Consider the following 21,750-nt stretch of genomic DNA (forward strand, 5'->3'; position numbering starts at 1 on the left):
TTTCGTTATCGTCATTATCAATAACACCAACATTTTGCTAACATCTTTATTGGTTCTGATTTTTTCTGGTACCATCATTAAATAATATTGGTTTATTTCAGTTCATTTGTGTGCTAATTGATAGTGTTAGCTTTTCTCTTTTCTACTCTGTCCTGTTTTCTTATATTCATGAGATAAAATGAAATTGTCTCATAAATTTTTCGCCGCTTAGTTCAAATAGTTTTAGACAGCAAGTTTGTTTTAAAAGGGTTATTACAGTAACTTAAAAGAATGTCATAGATTCAACCCCCTTCTCTAACTCTTCTACAACCTTCACTAACCTATGTTTAATTATATATTTTAGACTATGTTTGATTGATTAGATAGAGTTGGACAATATTTAATTATATATTTTAAACAATATTGGTTTTATTATTTTATTTTAAAAAATTTGGTTGATCATTATGTATATTAGATATTTAGAATTATAAATACTTTAATGTTTATGAATTTAATTATAATTTTTTATATCTTTAGAAATTATAAATTTATTGAAATACTCATGAAATTATATATTGTTTATTTTAATGGTTTAATAATTTTTCAAAAAGAGAAAAAGAGCCCGTCAAACTGCCATTAAGTAGGACGGGATAGAAATTTAGGACCGTTTCAATAGACGGAAGAGGAATTAGTCCGCCAAATAGTGATCTTGCCACCCCTAAAATTTATTTTCTTAATGAATGTTAATTTTGTTGTGAAATTCTATATTTCATTTAAAAATGTAGCATAATTGAGTCTAATTCCTACATTTTGAAATGAATTTACTCAAAAAGATTTAAAATATAAATCACATTTTTTTTACAAAATTTTTTTATTAACATAATTAGTAGTGCTTACTTGAATAATTATATTTAGATTCTAATGATATTAAAGTCAACCTATTTTATTGTCTTATGCCTTCAAAAAATTTACAAGACCGACATAAAAATGTAACAAGTTATATATTTTACTAATAATGTACGTCAGTGATTGATCTGTTAATATTTAAAATAGTAAAAAACTTAAATCTGTAATTTTTTAAAAACATTAAAAAGATACAAATTTAAAATTGACCTTAAACATAAAGATTTGTATTAAAAATAGCTTATAAATTAAATAAATTATTTTATAATTAATTTTTTAATTATAAAAATATTTATTTTTAAAAATAATGATAGAAAATTTTTTATTATAAAAAAAATTAAATCACTTTTTCTAATATCATGATTTAGCATTTATGCAAATTAATGACTTATTCATCTTGGTGATATATTCGTTAACCTTTATTGAGATTGGAAAATAATATTCTTATTTAGTCATATTTATGATATGTTATCATATTATTTTTAGTGATAAAATTTTTACTGTTATTAAAATTAATTATTCATTTTTTTTAAATATTGATATCTAAAATTTATAAATTAAACAAATGATTTATTATCGTACACTTAATTATAGTTTACAATTAAATACTATTTAAATTTATAAATATAAATGTTAAAATTTGTAATTGGATTCTTTGATTTATATCCAATTAATTGAAATTCAAATGGTTTTCATTTAATCATTGATTTCTTCTAGTTTAATTTTTTTCCTAATACCAACTAAATTTAATATAATATGATTTTAATTGTGAAACTTATGAGTTATTGATTAATTTAAGAAACAAAGAAGAAAGTTAGGAGGAATAGAGGGAAATTGATGTATATGAAATGTGTAAACCCCGATTAAATTAGTAAATAATTAGTCAATAAATTAGTTTTTAATAAGGAGGATTAGAAATGTGAATATTATATCAAATTAGGATAGAGCTCATCGAAACGAGAATTTTGACACCAATTTCGAAGAAAATGATCCAAAATTGAACCGAACGGGCCGAACCGGTTGAACCGGATCTAAACCGAACCCTTGGGCCCAACCAGCCCAGCACGTTTAAGTGAAAATTACGGTTTCTTCCTCCCCATTTCAGCAAATGATACGATGAAACCATAGCAGGGGAGAGAAGAGAAAACCTTCCCTAACCTTACGTTACTTTCCAACGCATGTAACTCCTCCGTCCAAGCTCCGATTGCCGCACCGTTTGTGGCCACACGTTTACCGCGTCGAGCTTTACGTTTCTATTGGAACAATTTCATAGGTAACTTGTTTAATCACTCTCAACCTTCTCTTCCCCCAATTTTCGAATTTTAAGTAGGAATGTTGAATTTCTTTGATTTCTGATGTTTTAGGATCCAATTAGCTTGAGAGAAACGTTCACTCTTGCTTATGTGAAGCTTGGGTAAGGTGAGGATATGATAATTCTATTTTATTTTCTTTGAATTTGAGTTTTGAATATTAAATTGGATATATATGTGTTATAAATGTGTATTAGGTTGAAAATAAATATTTGGAGCTTGAAATTGTGAATACTAGAACTTGGAGGAAGCGGATTAGATGAGGTTTTGATGGCTGAGTTCTTTTAGAAAAATTGTCTTGGAATAATACTTGGGAATCGGCTAAGGTATGGTTTAGGTTTCTTACATTTAATATATAATGTTCTGTGAAAACTTAGGCTAGATGACCATAGGATAGGTTAGATTGCATGCATATATTTAATGCTTAGTATCCTGTTGATGAACATGGTTGGTTTGGTGCTTGTTGGTTAACTGGTGATTTGGTGAATTATTGATTTGAGGTATTTAGTGTTAAAAGCCTAGGATTTGTGAACTATGATTCTTAGTTGAATTTTGGTTGTTGGATTTGAATATTGTATGAGTATAATTGTTGATTTGAGGTAGATTTATTGTGGTGATTTGTTATGATGATGAGGAAGGGTATGTTGAATTGAAAAGAATGCAGGTTTGGACCCGAAAAGGGTGGCAAAGTCCGAGTTTTAGAGGAGATGCTGTCGAAATTTTATAAAAGTTAGAGATTTTGTTTATATGATTATTTAAAAGAGATTTAGATTTAAAAGTTATATGGTTTGATTTTAAGTTATTAAGAAAATGAGTATGTTTTAAGTTTGAAGTTTGATTCTTAGAAAAGAATGAATTATGTTTTGAATTGAAACTATTGATAGACGGAATGAGAGGTGTGATAATGAAGGATAAGGATTGAATATGTTTAATGTATGATGATGAATGAGATGCAATTGAGAATGATGTGGATGTTGATGAATTATAATTGAATTATTTATATGACTTATGAATTTGAATGATCTGAGATACGAGATTCCCTGGATTAAGTGTCGTGACTTGCCACCACGTGTACCAGGTTGAAAACTCGATACTCTGTTGACCCTACGATGTAAGTGTGACCAGGCACTATATAAATTCTCGGAAATGTTACCCCCATTGAGCAATATTAATTATTTGAGATAAAGCTATGCATAGACTCATGGGAATGCACGTCGGGGGACAGTCTAAGTACAATTCAGACTTGTCGGGTTGGCTGGATAACCGACAGATGAGCCTCATCAGCCGTAGGACAGGCATGCATCATCTGCATATTACTCGAATTACTTGTTTGTGCATTAGTTGGGTGTGCCTAACTGTATTTTCCATGTTAAATGTGTAATTGTTACTTGTTGTATTTGTAACTTTCTTGTGCTTGCTTATATCTGTTTAACTGTCTGTGAAATACTGAAGGAAGTGGAGGTATGGAGGAACGGCAATATGGGGTTTAGACTTAAGGTTAAGTTAAGTCAATTTTAGATACTCTTAGAAAACAACCTTTTATGGCTTCTGTTTAATACTTTAAGCTCTATAATCTGAGTGTCGGCGTTCTAGGATTGCCTCTGGCATTCCCAGGACCTTATATCTTATGTGTGTGGCACCTTTACCATACTGAGAACCTCCGATTCTCATTCCATACTATGTTGTTATTTTTCAGATGCAGTTCGGGAGTCATCTCGTTAGGCGTCTGGACTATTAAAGCGGAGGGGTTACTGGATAGTGTTGTTGTATAGTTTTGTTGTACAGTGGTGTATATATATGTACTTAGCTTTCTCTCTGCATAACTTGTTCTTTTTGATCCTCTTAGAGGTTTATGGAGAGGCAGGATTGTGTATATGTACTTTTGGGTTTTGGATATGTATGTATATATGTGTAAATATTCTCCGGCCAGTCTTGACTTTGCAGGCTGAGTTAGGAGCTTGTTATTTTGTATTTTTGACACTCTATTCCTACTTCTGTTATCTTATGTTTGACAGTTATGGTTTTCTTAGCACGCAAGTTAACTCGTTCCTTGAGCGTTGCGCTTTTATCTCGCGATTTTTATTTCCCCTATTCTTCAAGGCTCCTAGCATATTATAATTTTTCTGCTATTATATGTACTCATTTTCTGTTAGAGGTTGTAATACCACACCACCTTCGTTTTACGACTTAAGCATAAAGCTTAGTGTGGTAGGGTGTTACAAAATGAAAAATAATTTTTTAATAATGATGATGATATGTTTAGTTTACCCAACAAAACGGCTTTGCTTAAAAATTATGCATTCAGCCATTCACACTTTTATCTCATATCAGTCACATGGGTTATGGATAGAAGGGACATTGTGTGCGGGTATATACTTGTCAACTATAAAACCTGTTGCAAATCTACCATGAACTCCTGATTTTCACGTACACTCAAAGTAGTTTATCAAAATTTTGACCGTTCATATTAATTTATGTTATATCTCTATGGTCAAAATGAGAGGAATATCACATTCCGTTACGTACATTGCCATACCAGAACAGCTTCCTACATTTTAAGTTACCATACTACTTCTATATCACAATCTCAATCTATTTCTGACCAATTAAAGGAATTCAGATTGATCTTTCATTTCCTAAAAATCCTAAACCTCAGAATCAACATCCTATGACCACAAGAGCCAAAGCTGGCATTACAAAACCAAAAACATTCTTATCCACTGCCTCTTCTACCTAGATTGATGATGATCATTTGTTATCCAAAGATGTGGATTTGGATTTTTTAAAGTTTGAATTTCATTTTAAAGAGTAAAGTGTGATCTCTTACCATTTATTTTATAAGTGGGATTAAAAATAAATATGAGAAAAAAACTATTTAAAAGTAGAAGATCATATTTTACTCTCTAAAATACAAATTTAAAATTAGAAAATCTAAATTCTAAAAATGTTACTCAAGCAATGAAATTTATAGAGTGGAAACTAGCTATGACTCAAGAATTTAATGCGTTGCAAAAGAACAAGCAACAAGTCATAGGACGTAGTTATTCCACCACCAAATGCTGTAGTTACAAGATAATGTTTATTTGCATAGAACTTTTTTTTTAGTTTGTTCATAATACTAAATTGTATAAAATTTTCACCTGTTATTATTAATGTTTGATAAGGAGACCCGATTAAAAATTTAAAATATATGACTTCAATTTGTTTAGTCATTTTCTGAATTTAAATTGATTTAATTGTTGTTTATCATAGAAGTGCAGCTAACCCGCCCTAAATTAAAAAAATATATATTTAAAAAATTAAAGTTAAAAAATCAGATATGAAAAAATAATTATCTTTTTTATTTTACTTCTAAAAAAAATTCCTTTGTTTTATTTTATGATTTATTACCACCAATTTTACCTTTTATTTTTTAATTTTTCCTCTTTATTTTTTCTGGGATTATTATTCTACCATGAGTAATATTAACATCACATCAGTGTTTATTGAGTTAAGGTCCGGTGGTTTAGGATCTTATTTACTCATATACATTTATTGGTGACAAGAGTGAATAGAATTCTACATTTGTAAAAATAAAGGTGAACCCATGAACAAGCCCATTTACATACTTGAATAAATATGATTTGGGCTGGACCAAGTTGCACTAGATATATTTTTTAAACCAATGTATTATCGTTTGGTAATGAAAATGTGAAACTACATCAAATGTTCTATTCCCCAAAATGATATAACATTTTTTCAACGGAAAGCATATTTTGTTTGGCAATGAAATAACACCTATATTTAAAGGATTCGACTATGGTGCTGAAACAAAAGTTTTTCAGCATCTGTTGAAAAGAGTTGGCATTAGAAAAAAAGAACACGTATCGTTGTTATTTTATAGGAGGAGACAAGTTCTGAGACAAAGCAGTCAGAGCAGAAATTTTTATGAATTGATTACCTTGTGAGGTCTGATAATATTATAGGATTAACGAATTATTAATTTGGATTATATTTTTTGGTTATTGTTGTTTTGGGCACGGGCTTATGTTTTATTTTTTGGCGAATATGAATTAAAAAGATGTATGCTTAGTTTTTGGTGAATAAATTATTCTTTCAAGGTCGAAAGTAAAAACCAAAATATCATAGAGAAATAACTAAGCATAATGTATACCATATATTATGTTATTTCTCTATGATATTTTGGTTTTTACTTTCGACCTTGAAAGAATAATTTATTCACCAAAAACTAAGCATACATCTTTTTAATTCATATTCGCCAAAAAATAAAACATAAGCCCATGCCCAAAACAACAATAACCAAAAAATATAATTCAAATTAATAATTCGTTAATCCTATAATATTATCAGACCTCACAAGATAATCAATTCATAAAAATTTCTGCTCTGACTGCTTTGTCTCAGAACTTGTCTCCTCCTATAAAATAACAACGATACGTGTTCTTTTTTTCTAATGCCAACTCTTTTCAACAGATGCTGAAAAACTTTTGTTTCAGCACCATAGTCGAATCCTTTAAATATAGGTGTTATTTCATTGCCAAACAAAATATGCTTTCCGTTGAAAAAATGTTATATCATTTTGGGGAATAGAACATTTGATGTAGTTTCACATTTTCATTACCAAACGATAATACATTGGTTTAAAAAATATATCTAGTGCAACTTGGCCCAACCCAAATCATATTTATTCAAGTATGTAAATGGGCTTGCTCATGGGTTCACCTTTATTTTTACAAATGTAGAATTCTATTCACTCTTGTCACCAATAAATGTATATTAGTAAATAAGATCCTAAACCACCGGACCTTAACTCAATAAACACTGATGTGATGTTAATATTACTCATGGTAGAATAATAATCCCAGAAAAAACAAAGAGGAAAAATTAAAAAATAAAAGGTAAAATTGGTGGTAATAAATCATAAAATAAAACAAAGGAATTTTTTTCAGAAGTAAAATAAAAAAGATAATTATTTTTTCATATCTGATTTTTTAACTTTAATTTTTTAAATATATATTTTTTTAATTTAGGGCGGGTTAGCTACACTTCTATGATAAACAACAATTAAATCAATTTAAATTCAGAAAATGACTAAACAAATTGAAGTCATATATTTTAAATTTTTAATCGGGTCTCCTTATCAAACATTAATAATAACAGGTGAAAATTTTATACAATTTAGTATTATGAACAAACTAAAAAAAAAGTTCTATGCAAATAAACATTATCTTGTAACTACAGCATTTGGTGGTGGAATAACTACGTCCTATGACTTGTTGCTTGTTCTTTTGCAACGCATTAAATTCTTGAGTCATAGCTAGTTTCCACTCTATAAATTTCATTGCTTGAGTAACATTTTTAGAATTTAGATTTTCTAATTTTAAATTTGTATTTTAGAGAGTAAAATATGATCTTCTACTTTTAAATAGTTTTTTTCTCATATTTATTTTTAATCCCACTTATAAAATAAATGGTAAGAGATCACACTTTACTCTTTAAAATGAAATTCAAACTTTAAAAAATCCAAATCCACATCTTTGGATAACAAATGATCATCATCAATCTAGGTAGAAGAGGCAGTGGATAAGAATGTTTTTGGTTTTGTAATGCCAGCTTTGGCTCTTGTGGTCATAGGATGTTGATTCTGAGGTTTAGGATTTTTAGGAAATGAAAGATCAATCTGAATTCCTTTAATTGGTCAGAAATAGATTGAGATTGTGATATAGAAGTAGTATGGTAACTTAAAATGTAGGAAGCTGTTCTGGTATGGCAATGTACGTAACGGAATGTGATATTCCTCTCATTTTGACCATAGAGATATAACATAAATTAATATGAACGGTCAAAATTTTGATAAACTACTTTGAGTGTACGTGAAAATCAGGAGTTCATGGTAGATTTGCAACAGGTTTTATAGTTGACAAGTATATACCCGCACACAATGTCCCTTCTATCCATAACCCATGTGACTGATATGAGATAAAAGTGTGAATGGCTGAATGCATAATTTTTAAGCAAAGCCGTTTTGTTGGGTAAACTAAACATATCATCATCATTATTAAAAAATTATTTTTCATTTTGTAACACCCTACCACACTAAGCTTTATGCTTAAGTCGTAAAACGAAGGTGGTGTGGTATTACAACCTCTAACAGAAAATGAGTACATATAATAGCAGAAAAATTATAATATGCTAGGAGCCTTGAAGAATAGGGGAAATAAAAATCGCGAGATAAAAGCGCAACGCTCAAGGAACGAGTTAACTTGCGTGCTAAGAAAACCATAACTGTCAAACATAAGATAACAGAAGTAGGAATAGAGTGTCAAAAATACAAAATAACAAGCTCCTAACTCAGCCTGCAAATCAAGACTGGCCGGAGAATATTTACACATATATACATACATATCCAAAACCCAAAAGTACATATACACAATCCTGCCTCTCCATAAACCTCTAAGAGGATCAAAAAGAACAAGTTATGCAGAGAGAAAGCTAAGTACATATATATACACCACTGTACAACAAAACTATACAACAACACTATCCAGTAACCCCTCCGCTTTAATAGTCCAGACGCCTAACGAGATGACTCCCGAACTGCATCTGAAAAATAACAACATAGTATGGAATGAGAATCGGAGGTTCTCAGTATGGTAAAGGTGCCACACACATAAGATATAAGGTCCTGGGAATGCCAGAGGCAATCCTAGAACGCCGACACTCAGATTATAGAGCTTAAAGTATTAAACAGAAGCCATAAAAGGTGGTTTTCTAAGAGTATCTAAAATTGACTTAACTTAACCTTAAGTCTAAACCCCATATTGCCGTTCCTCCATACCTCCACTTCCTTCAGTATTTCACAGACAGTTAAACAGATATAAGCAAGCACAAGAAAGTTACAAATACAACAAGTAACAATTACACATTTAACATGGCAAATACAGTTAGGCACACCCAACTAATGCACAAACAAGTAATTCGAGTAATATGCAGATGATGCATGCCTGTCCTACGGCTGATGAGGCTCATTTGTCGGTTATCCAGCCAACCCGACAAGTCTGAATTGTACTTAGACTGTCCCCCGACGTGCATCCCCATGAGTCTATGCATAGCTTTATCTCAAATAATTAATATTGCTCAATGGGGGTAACATTTCCGAGAATTTATATAGTGCCTGGTCACACTTACATCGTAGGGTCAACAGAGTATCGAGTTTTCAACCTGGTACACGTGGTGGCAAGTCACGACACTTAATCCAGGGAATCTCGTATCTCAGATCATTCAAATTCATAAGTCATATAAATAATTCAATTATAATTCATCAACATCCACATCATTCTCAATTGCATCTCATTCATCATCATACATTAAACATATTCAATCCTTATCCTTCATTATCACACCTCTCATTCCGTCTATCAATAGTTTCAATTCAAAACATAATTCATTCTTTTCTAAGAATCAAACTTCAAACTTAAAACATACTCATTTTCTTAATAACTTAAAATCAAACCATATAACTTTTAAATCTAAATCTCTTTTAAATAATCATATAAACAAAATCTCTAACTTTTATAAAATTTCGACAGCATCTCCTCTAAAACTCGGACTTTGCCACCCTTTTCGGGTCCAAACCTGCATTCTTTTCAATTCAACATACCCTTCCTCATCATCATAACAAATCACCACAATAAATCTACCTCAAATCAACAATTATACTCATACAATATTCAAATCCAACAACCAAAATTCAACTAAGAATCATAGTTCACAAATCCTAGGCTTTTAACACTAAATACCTCAAATCAATAATTCACCAAATCACCAGTTAACCAACAAGCACCAAACCAACCATGTTCATCAACAGGATACTAAGCATTAAATATATGCATGCAATCTAACCTATCCTATGGTCATCTAGCCTAAGTTTTCACAGAACATTATATATTAAATGTAAGAAACCTAAACCATACCTTAGCCGATTCCCAAGTATTATTCCAAGACAATTTTTCTAAAAGAACTCAGCCATCAAAACCTCATCTAATCCGCTTCCTCCAAGTTCTAGTATTCACAATTTCAAGCTCCAAATATTTATTTTCAACCTAATACACATTTATAACACATATATATCCAATTTAATATTCAAAACTCAAATTCAAAGAAAATAAAATAGAATTATCATATCCTCACCTTACCCAAGCTTCACATAAGCAAGAGTGAACGTTTCTCTCAAGCTAATTGGATCCTAAAACATCAGAAATCAAAGAAATTCAACATTCCTACTTAAAATTCGAAAATTGGGGGAAGAGAAGGTTGAGAGTGATTAAACAAGTTACCTATGAAATTGTTCCAATAGAAACGTAAAGCTCGACGCGGTAAACGTGTGGCCACAAACGGTGCGGCAATCGGAGCTTGGACGGAGGAGTTACATGCGTTGGAAAGTAACGTAAGGTTAGGGAAGGTTTTCTCTTCTCTCCCCTGCTATGGTTTCAGCGTATCATTTGCTGAAATGGGGAGGAAGAAACCGTAATTTTCACTTAAACATGCTGGGCTGGTTGGGCCCAAGGGTTCGGTTTAGATCCGGTTCAACTGGTTCGGCCCGTTCGGTTCAATTCTGGATCATTTTCTTCGAAATTGGTGTCAAAATTCTCGTTTCGATGAGCTCTATCCTAATTTGATATAATATTCACATTTCTAATCCTCCTTATTAAAAACTAATTTATTGACTAATTATTTACTAATTTAATCGGGGTTTACACATTTCATATACATCAATTTCCCTCTATTCCTCCTAACTTTCTTCTTTGTTTCTTAAATTAATCAATAACTCATAAGTTTCACAATTAAAATCATATTATATTAAATTTAGTTGGTATTAGGAAAAAAATTAAACTAGAAGAAATCAATGATTAAATGAAAACCATTTGAATTTCAATTAATTGGATATAAATCAAAGAATCCAATTACAAATTTTAACATTTATATTTATAAATTTAAATAGTATTTAATTGTAAACTATAATTAAGTGTACGATAATAAATCATTTGTTTAATTTATAAATTTTAGATATCAATATTTAAAAAAAATGAATAATTAATTTTAATAACAGTAAAAATTTTATCACTAAAAATAATATGATAACATATCATAAATATGACTAAATAAGAATATTATTTTCCAATCTCAATAAAGGTTAACGAATATATCACCAAGATGAATAAGTCATTAATTTGCATAAATGCTAAATCATGATATTAGAAAAAGTGATTTAATTTTTTTTATAATAAAAAATTTTCTATCATTATTTTTAAAAATAAATATTTTTATAATTAAAAAATTAATTATAAAATAATTTATTTAATTTATAAGCTATTTTTAATACAAATCTTTATGTTTAAGGTCAATTTTAAATTTGTATCTTTTTAATGTTTTTAAAAAATTACAGATTTAAGTTTTTTACTATTTTAAATATTAAAAGATCAATCACTGACGTACATTATTAGTAAAATATATAACTTGTTACATTTTTATGTCGGTCTTGTAAATTTTTTGAAGGCGTAAGACAATAAAATAGGTTGACTTTAATATCATTAGAATCTAAATATAATTATTCAAGTAAGCACTACTAATTATGTTAATAAAAAATTTTTGTAAAAAAAAGGTGATTTATATTTTAAATCTTTTTGAGTAAATTCATTTCAAAATGTAGGAATTAGACTCAATTATGCTACATTTTTAAATGAAATATAGAATTTCACAACAAAATTAACATTCATTAAGAAAATAAATTTTAGGGGTGGCAAGATCACTATTTGGCGGACTAATTCCTCTTCCGTCTATTGAAACGGTCCTAAATTTCTATCCCGTCCTACTTAATGGCAGTTTGACGGGCTCTTTTTCTCTTTTTGAAAAATTATTAAACCATTAAAATAAACAATATATAATTTCATGAGTATTTCAATAAATTTATAATTTCTAAAGATATAAAAAATTATAATTAAATTCATAAACATTAAAGTATTTATAATTCTAAATATCTAATATACATAATGATCAACCAAATTTTTTAAAATAAAATAATAAAACCAATATTGTTTAAAATATATAATTAAATATTGTCCAACTCTATCTAATCAATCAAACATAGTCTAAAATATATAATTAAACATAGGTTAGTGAAGGTTGTAGAAGAGTTAGAGAAGGGGGTTGAATCTATGACATTCTTTTAAGTTACTGTAATAACCCTTTTAAAACAAACTTGCTGTCTAAAACTATTTGAACTAAGCGGCGAAAAATTTATGAGACAATTTCATTTTATCTCATGAATATAAGAAAACAGACAGAGTAGAAAAGAGAAAAGCTAACACTATCAATTAGCACACAAATGAACTGAAATAAACCAATATTATTTAATGATGGTACCAGAAAAAATCAGAACCAATAAAGATGTTAGCAAAATGTTGGTGTTATTGATAATGACGATAACGAAAGAAAGAGGAGGAGGAGGAGGAGGAGGAGGAGGAGGAGAAGGAGGAGGAGGAGGAGAAAATGGAAAAGGAAAAAGAGAAGGAAAAGGAGAAGGAAACGGAGAAAGAGAAGACGCATGATTTAAAAAGCGGTTATAATAACTCAGTTTGATTTGGTTAGAAAATTTGCTTGAATGTAGAGTTTTATTCTAATAATTAATAATTATTCAATTAGTTTTCATGTAACAATAATATTCTTGAACGACATGTGATATTCTTGAACTTAGTTACTATGTTTTTTAAATTTTCTCTATTAAAGTGTGTAGGAGACATATTTTTAGCAATAATTTTCTCCTCACATAAAATAAGAAAAACTTTGGTAGTATAATAATTTAATCTAGCTTTTTCAGTTATTTGTCAGTTGAATTTTTTCATTAGTTAGTTTAGAAATTAGTTTTGGAAGCATGCTATTTGTGTAATTATAAAATAAGACAATATCAAAATTATATTTATATGTAATTTTTTATTAGTATTTTTAATAATACAAAACAAAAAAGTAAGAACTAACTAATCAATAAAATCAGTGTCATAGAAATCAAACTTATTAAAATACTAATAAATACTAATCAAACAAAAAAATTAAAAAAATTTAAAATTATAAAAACAATATAACTTTGTAAAAATAGAAAACAAAAAATTAGAAAATAAATTTATAATTAATCACAAATAAATAATTAAAAAATAAAACTTTAAAATTACTTTGAATTAATCAATACTCTTAAAGCTTCACGTTAATTCCTGTAAGTCAAACTTAAATTAATTTGTATATACATCTTATATGATTAATTAAATGTGTAACTAAAATTAATAATCAAATACAATAAAATATGACAATTTGAGGAGTTCTTCTAACGGAATAATAAGAATTAGAGAGCAATACTAACAAAATACCAATAACAATATGAACTCTATTCTTTTGAATATCAGTGTTTAATTTGGATTGAATAGAATGAAAATGATATATCTATAGATCAGAAGGTGTAAAATTAGTAAAGAATAATCTTAAAATGTGTTTTGTCTTAAATTAAAATGAGAATAGGTGTAGAAAAACATTAAAGGAATATACAAATATAAATGTGAAGGGGATTAGATGAGTAGGATATGAGGTTTAGAATTTAGAGAAAAAATTAAGATTTAGAGAAAAATTAAGGATTTGGAGAAAAAAAATAAAATTAAAGATATAAAATTATAGTTATTAATTATAATAAAAGATATTTTTGATAAATAAAATATTTAAAAGTTGATTTTGTTTTTATGTACTTCAGAAACCAACTAGCCATCGATTCTTGTTCTCAAATTGGTCATTTACGTCAAGTCGTCAATTCATTATCAAATTCAAGGATTTTTTTAACATTTAGTACTTCACTACACGATAACAATAAGTTTGGCAACTTGTTCGTACCTATCATACCATGTTCCTCTCTTTTCGACTGGTACATGAGATAATTTTCCTAAAATATATAGTCGCATAACTTTTTGTTTTATTATATTAGCAGTTATTATTAAAATAGAGTGCAGGCATTGTAGTTATCTTCTGCGTGCATAATAAACTAGTAACTGAGTCTCTGATTCCATTTGTTTTCAACTACCTGAAGACCGCTTCTTATTTATGGTAGGAGCTGTACTTAGTTTATTTTTTTCTTCGTCCACGCCAAAGTTAAAATCAGCTAATCAGCTATATTTCATTCAATCAATGTGTTGTGTGCTTGTTTCATTCTATCCGTGAAGTTATGTAAGCACATTGTATATCTGATTAGTTTGGGTTAGTAAAACACGGATATATACACGTTAATAAAAATAATTTTTATTAGGTTTGGACTAACTTAATTAGACTTAATTACCAACAAAATTTAAATGTATAATAGGACCGTTTTGCAAAAGGCCATCTTTTTTTATGAGTATACAATCAATTTCAATTTTTCCTGGTTAATTTTATCAGCCTACAGATCTTGCTGGTTTAAAAAAATGCCTATCACCAAAATGACCAAAAACCCCATCACCTTTAAAATATAGCGTATTGCACATTTGCCCGTCTCCTTTTTATTCTGTTTGCCTCATTCCCCGTTTTGCCATCGATACACTTTCCTAGTTTCTTCAACTGGAAAAAAAAAAAAAAAACCCTAACACGGAAAAGAAAAGCCAATAATAAAACTTACCGTTTTCTTCGTTACCGGTGGATATGACGGTATCCTCTCTCTTATTCACCGCGGCTGCCGCCTCAGCTGCTGCCCTAATCATGTTGTACAAGGGTCGCCGCAAGAGCCTCCTTCAAAGCCCCCACATCGGGGACCTTACAACGCTCTGTCCACCATCCGAACGCGAATGTCCATGTGGTAAGATCCTATTCGTTTCCCGAATCAGAACGTCAAAAGCCCTGGCGCAGCAACTACGCGATATGTTAGCCTCAAACGGTATTATTTTAGATCTCGTAGATACGGTTGATTACGAACCCGAAGACCTAGCCAAGGAGAACCTCGTCCTTATCGTTGCTTCAACTGCGGAACATTGGAACCGATATCCGCTACGAGGGCCTATCATCACGAAAGACATCATCCTACGTATCGCAGCAGAGGAGTTCGCCGAGTGGCTCAAGGAGAGAGTAAGGAGCTTTGAGGGTGAAGTGTTTGCTGTGAAGGCTTGCACTTTCAGTGCGTTTGGTGTGGTCGGTAGGTTTTCCGAAGATGGCAAGAATTTGATGGCTAAAGCCGCCAATCACATTAGGGATTTGGGTCACGCTACTCAATTCAACAATGATTTTGATTTTGACAACTGGTGGCAAAGGGCTGTTGGGATTTTGAAAGGTGCAGTTTTGGAAGATACAGTGTCTGATGGCAAGTGTGAGGAATCTGAACCTGAGGTCGGTTTCTGCATCCTCTTATCAACACACCTGCCAATTGAATCAGTTAATTGTTCTAAACTAATTCTTGATTTAATATTATCTTGGATAATATAGTTGTTTCCCAAATTTCAGGATGTTTCTTGTTCCGATCCAAAGCTACTCATGCCGCAGCGATTCTATGTTTTTGTGGAAAATTTTGAGGAAGAGGTATATACGACCTACACACGCAGGATGTTAACTGTCACTGAGGCGAACTTGATGAAGAATGGCTCTGTTGATCTTGAAGAAGCAGATCCTGTTGCTCCTCAATGGCCTCTTGCCAAAAGTATAAGAGTTGATGAAAGGTTACCAATGTTTCTAGGATTCTGTTCCGTTGGTGGTGTCTTGTACTTCGCAGGTGGTATGGTGCATTGGATTCTTCCAAAAAAATATCAGGTAGGCTCGGACGTTTATTACCCCAAAAATTTGTGGTGCCTCGAGAATGATGGCTCTACTTGGATTTCGAGTATACGTGGTAACACATTCAAGAACGGAACTTTAGTAGTCCCATACCATGGCAAGTTGTTAATCTTTGGGGCTGATTGGGTTGAGATCTACGACCCAAAATCAGATTACTGGGATAGAAGGGAAGTGACTTATAAGGACTTTTTTCAAGGATATATGGATCTTCAATGTTATTTTCTGTGGAAGGACAACAGCACTAAGAATCACAAGACCCTCCTTTTCTTGTATTTTTTTGATGATAGGCAACAATCACTCATGTCATATGATGTTGAAGCAAACATCTGGAAACCCATTGAGTGCCGGTTTCCGCCAATTCGTGATGATGTGTACGTTCCTAGGAAACTCCTTCGCTTGGGATCCACTGATTATCTACTCATTATTGATTTCGCCGCTACTTGGTACGTGTACGACTTGTCTAAGAAGATCGTCTTGGCAGATCTGCATATAGGTGGTCTTGATGATACTCTGCTGGTGTTGCATGTTTTCTGTTGTCATTGCACCCGGAAAGAAAGTCTGGTCTGTATCTTCATGGAACCATGTCTAGACTATGATCTTCCTGACTTTGTTCCTTATGCGAGAGTAAAGCTCCAAATTGAAGGTATTTTTTCTGCCGAGGTTGAATCCAAGGGTGATTTAAAACTTGGTCCCTATCCCAACTCCACATGTGAGCATGCGCCTTTCTCTATCTTCTTTGCTTATATTATACTGTCTCAAACTTCCTGAACCTATCCATTGAACTTTCCTTGTTTACTTTTAACCCTTTGAACAGGTTTGCTGTTGGAGACGAAGACATTGAAGGGAAGAATGTAGCTTAGTTGTTGTTGTTGTGGTAGCCATTTGGAATGTGTTTCCTTGAACTTATTGGAATTTTATCGTTAATGACCGCTAACAATAACTTATGACTTAAACTTTTAAACTTGTTTAATTGATTGCTTGATGTGTTAGTAGGCTCTTAGAATCATAAACATCCCGTGACTCTTCCTTTTTTATATATAATAGTTCTTGTCTTTCTTTATTAGTGGGTTCTATTAATAGTTATAGGTTCTAGAATACTTGTTCAGGACGCTTTGATCGATAGGTGAAGATTTTGGATTTGAACATTCACAGCATCTATTATCTATTAATATATAATAGGAGAGTAGTAGTAGGTTCAATGCTTGACAAGTTTATAGGCTAATTGATCAACAAATGATACATTCTGTAGTAGACAAGTGTTTTATTTGAATGGTTGACAAGTGTCTTACTAATTCAAAATTCAAAGATAAAAATATAGTAAATAATAGATATAAACAAAAAACAAGTAGGACAGCAACTTTTCCGCGTAACCCTCATCTGCAAAAGCATTAGATAGAAGTGAATCTGTAAATACAAATAAGAGGCGACCCTGTGAAGTAGCGTCGAGGGCGCCAGATCCTGTGGCGTCTCTGGACAAGCAGCACCTCATCCTTTTCTCCGTCTTTGTCTGCATCATCCTCTTGTGCAGCCTGTGGGGGTGGCCTAGATGGTCCTGCCTCAGAATGTGGGGGTGGCCTAGATGGTTCTACAACAGCTTGTGGGGCAGCTGTGTAGGCGAATGGAGGAATACTACCCAAAGCAAAATGCTCCTGCATCGGGCTTGACGGAGGTTCATTCAGGTCCACATCTAGGTGTGACTGGGACCGATGACATGTGATCTCTGACATGGTTCCTCATCCTCCTGCATGATGATGTTAATCTCCTCCAGGAAGTGTGATCCTCCAAAGTCTGCATTAAGACCATCACTGGTCAGCAGGTCTGACAGAAGCTGACCTAGACTAAGGCTTAGTTTGGTAAAACTTTTACTTTTCTAGCTGGGTCTGTTGATTGTACATCTGTATTGTCCCTAATGGTATTGCTTTGATGTACTGCTGAGTGGGAAGTGGCAACATTTGATTTTTGTGCAGAAGAAGAATTTTAAAAGAGTAGCTTTCTTTTTGGTTTTGATGTTTTACCCGGCCTCTTTGGGATGATGTCCGATTTATTTAGTAACAGTCTTCTTTATTTTTTGTATTTGTAGGTGTAGCCTTTATATCTCGCCATGTTATTAAGAATATGCGGACCAAAGTTTCTCCAAATCTTCGTATCTGGGTAGATAATATTGTTCTTTGCTGTATCCTTGTTACTGATAGTGAGTATTATGAAGAATTCCGTAGACACCATCACTACAGGAAACACGGAGGATAGCGGCCAGAAATTGCTTGCGGTTTTTCTATTGTGCAGCAATTTGCCAAGATAATTGTGATTGGCGTCCGATCTCTCCAATGTGACGCATATTCAATTTGGATAGCGTCGATTCGATGAAGCCCCGCAGCTAACCCTAACCCAATTTCACCCAAAATCAGTTCAAAACTTCAAATTACCCAAAATATATAGTGGAGAACCCGTGAAAGGAGAGTGGAACCCTGTTCTCTGCTCCACCGTGCGCCGCTGTCTCACCGTGGAGTCGCGTGGCTGCTGACTCAACCTTCTCTCACCGCCGCTAAAGCGCAACCTGAAGGTGAACAAGCCCGTGCTATGCAAGAATCTGAAGCACTCCGTGTCTCTTCCGTGGCCGCAACCTCACACTGTTTAGCTCCCACTTTTCCCCGAACTTCCCCTCCCATCAGAATATTCTCCTCCTTTTCCCATAAAGATTCAATTTTGATCCCACCCACCAAGACCCATCTCTACGCTTCCTTCTTCTGCACCCTTATTTGCCTCTACGTGGTCTGTGGCAGGTTTTGCAAAGCCTCTTGTGCTTTCTCTTCCATGTGTGGACTTGGTCTTGTTCCTGTTTTGCCTTTGTGGAATAGGCTCTTGTATGAATTCAATGCTTCTGGTTTTGTTTCTCAAGTAAAGGTTCTGTTTTATTTTTTGGTCTTCCGTGGTGTTGTGCCTGATGTTTTTAGTGTCAACATATTGGTTCATTCTTTATGCAAAGTTGGAGAATTGGATTTGGCTTTAGAGTATCTTAGGAGCAATGATGTTGATACTGTTACGTATAATACTGTGGTTTGGGGTTTATGTGTGCAAGGATTGGAAGATCAGGGGTTTGGTTTGTTGTCTGAGATGCTGAAAAGAGGGATATGTGTTGATTCAATTACCTGCAAGATCCTGGTTAAGGGGTATTGCAGAATTGGATTGGTTCAATATGCAGAGTGGGTGATGTACAATTTAGTTGATGGGGGTATTCCAGAAGATGTTATAGGCCTCAACACATTGATTGATGGGTATTGTGAAGCAGGACTGATGAATCATGCCTTGGTTTTGATGGAGAACGGCTGGAGGGGTGGCATCAGGCCTGATATTGTTACCTACAATACTTTGCTCAAAGCTTTTTGTAAGATGGGCGACATTGTGAGGGCCGAGTCTCTTCTCAGTGAGATTTTGGGTTTCAGAATGATGAAGAATTTGGTCAATTGAAAAACCGTTTTGTTAAAACTAAGGCTGAGATAAGAGACTTGCAGCCAACACCTTCCGCGTACACAACAGTAATTGATGGGTATGCTAAGCATAGTGGAATTGAAGAATCCCTTTCTCTGTATGAGCGAATGATTATGAACGGGATCATACCTGATGTGGTTACTTGTAATTCAATTATCTGTGGACTTTGCAGGCATGGCAAATTAAATGAAGCGGCAGTGCTACTGAGGGAGATGTACACAATGGGTTTAGACCCTAATCATGTCTCGTACTCTACAGTTTAATTATTCCTTGTTCAAATCGGGAGGATAATTATTCCTTGACTCTGTTTTCTGTCCCAGAATCTTAGATATAGCATAAACTTGTTATCTTGTGCATTTTTGTTGTTTTTATAGAATATGCACACAAACTGTTTGCTAGTTTTCCTCAGTGAAAAGTGGAGGAGTTCAACCTTTTATTTTCATGGATTTAATAAGCACTTGTGTGATTCTTTCTCTTTCGAAGTTTTAGTTTGGCTTCTGTTGAAAATTTCATGAAATGTTTGTTCTTTTTCTGAGCAGGCAGAGGAAGGCAGTGATGAAGTCTATTGCCAGGTCTTGTTGGTTCCTGAAAGTGAGGTGAGATTTATACACGACTATGAATTCTGATTATGAATTTAGGATATTTATGATCTTAATTTGTTTTAGTTTAGATTTGAAGAAGACATTGAGAAACATACTTCAAATTCTCTCAACATTTTAGTACTACTCAGTGCCTAGACCTTAGGGGTCAATTAAAAGTAAGATTGACTAAGCTTTGCTTAATTTAGCTGCGTGTCATGTTTCTGGGAACCAAATAACACAAAAAGTACACAATGGTACCTGTGTATTTGTCTATGTTACCTAGCTCTTCAACTTTACTTTCTAACTGGTAAAAGAGAAGTACAAAGTTTCTTGTTAGAAGAGTGAAAGGGAAAGGAAAGATATGTGTTTACTATTAACTGAAGCATCTCTATTAGTTGATTTCTTTTATTCAAAAAACAAAAAAAGGATGCTTGAACTTGGTTACTATAATTGTAGCAAGTGGAGAAAACTTGCGGCATGGGTAGTTGATGCTGATGGTGAAGATGATACTGAAGCTGTGGTGAAGTCAACAACACCCCATATGTTTTGCAAGACTCTTACTGCTTCTGACACTAGCACTCATGGTGGATTTTCTGTGCCTCGTCGAGCAGCTGAAGATTGCTTTCCTCCTCTGGTAAATTATGAACTTTGAGGCACTCCTTTCTCCTTGTCAAAGAGAACTGTTCAAATAATGTATCCTACTTTTATATGCTGCAGTCAAGTCTGATCCTCTAAATGTTCTGTTGATGTGGTGAAGTTAGCAGATCTAAGACTTTTGTTCGTTCATTATCTTTATAACAATTTGAAATTATGTTTTATTGCTCACTTTAGGATTACAGTCAACAGAGGCCTTCACAAGAGCTTGTGGCGAAGGATTTGCATGGCCTTGAATGGAGGTTTAGACATATATACAGAGGTATCTCATTCATTACCATTCTTATGTGTCTGCATGCGCGGAGTAATCATTTCTTGTCTTTTTATGAGCAGGGCAGCCACGGAGACATTTGCTCACAACTGGATGGAGTGCATTTGTGAACAAGAAGAAGCTTGTGTCTGGAGATGCTGTGTTATTCCTTAGGGGTGACGATGGAGAATTAAGACTAGGTCGAGCAGCACTCCAACCAGTCCGTCGCCGAGCAGCAGTCCGTCGCCGACCAGCAATCCAGTCTTCTCACCAAGCCCTCTCCTGCAAAAGCAACTGAACAATGTCTTCTTGAGGCTAGAGTTTGTGCTTGGTTATAATTTTTTTACAGTAATTAATGTATATATTGTCAACAAAATCCTAGTCTGCAATATTTTTAGTGATATTTTACTTGATTTAGTGGGACTTTTAGTGATATTATGCTTGATTTAACCTGATAATTGTTTTTAGAAATTCTGTTTGTGCTTCTGTTTTTAGAATTTGTTTGTGGATTTTTAGTGATGTTGTGCTTGATTTAATTCTGTTTGTGTATTTTTACTATGTTGTGCTTGATTTATTTTTTAGTGGGATTTTTTTTTTTTTTTTTTTTTTTTTTTTTTTTTTTTTTTTTTTTTTTTAGTTGATATTTTACTTATTTATTTATGTGGATATTGTTTTATTCCTAAAATCAAGTTCTTGTATTCTCATTCTTCCAGCACTAATATTGATTACCAAAAATCACTGACAGTGAAATATGCAACCAATA

The 21,750-nt window shown here is 32.5% G+C and overlaps 2 protein-coding genes and 1 long non-coding RNA gene across 6 annotated transcripts; all 3 read left to right on the forward strand.

Moving 5' to 3' along the window:
* Positions 1 to 1,980: 1,980 nt before the first annotated feature.
* Positions 1,981 to 4,195, forward strand: LOC114925462 (uncharacterized). Its single transcript, XR_003814684.2, has 4 exons — positions 1,981 to 2,155; positions 2,247 to 2,301; positions 2,390 to 2,518; positions 3,889 to 4,195. It is a non-coding gene; the product is annotated as an uncharacterized lncRNA (long non-coding RNA).
* A 10,369-nt stretch (positions 4,196 to 14,564) lies between these two features.
* Positions 14,565 to 21,456, forward strand: LOC112756226 (uncharacterized). 4 transcript variants are annotated; one of them, XR_011862964.1, is made up of 6 exons: positions 14,565 to 15,575; positions 15,690 to 16,659; positions 20,042 to 20,098; positions 20,540 to 20,717; positions 20,915 to 20,999; positions 21,071 to 21,456. XR_011862964.1 is itself a non-coding variant. In XM_025804705.3 (3 exons), the coding sequence occupies exons 1-3, from the start codon at positions 14,898 to 14,900 to the stop codon at positions 18,261 to 18,263; spliced, it is 1,815 nt and encodes a 604-aa protein (XP_025660490.1). In that variant the 5' UTR covers positions 14,565 to 14,897; the 3' UTR covers positions 18,264 to 18,938. The 4 variants fall into 4 exon arrangements, 3 of the variants coding, with proteins under 3 accessions (XP_025660490.1, XP_072054574.1, XP_072054575.1); XM_025804705.3 differs by lacking the exons at positions 20,042 to 20,098; positions 20,540 to 20,717; positions 20,915 to 20,999; positions 21,071 to 21,456 and adding an exon at positions 18,097 to 18,938; XM_072198473.1 differs by lacking the exons at positions 20,042 to 20,098; positions 20,540 to 20,717; positions 20,915 to 20,999; positions 21,071 to 21,456 and adding an exon at positions 16,831 to 17,076 and having other exon boundaries at positions 15,690 to 16,725.
* LOC140173794 (auxin response factor 3-like) lies at positions 20,511 to 21,285 on the forward strand. Its single transcript, XM_072198381.1, has 3 exons — positions 20,511 to 20,717; positions 20,915 to 20,999; positions 21,071 to 21,285. Exons 1-3 carry the CDS (start codon positions 20,511 to 20,513, stop codon positions 21,283 to 21,285), a joined length of 507 nt encoding a protein of 168 aa, XP_072054482.1.
* Positions 21,457 to 21,750: the final 294 nt, after the last annotated feature.

This window comes from Arachis hypogaea, chromosome 6 (assembly GCF_003086295.3).
Source record: "Arachis hypogaea cultivar Tifrunner chromosome 6, arahy.Tifrunner.gnm2.J5K5, whole genome shotgun sequence".
Classification (NCBI taxonomy): Eukaryota; Viridiplantae; Streptophyta; class Magnoliopsida; order Fabales; family Fabaceae; genus Arachis; species Arachis hypogaea.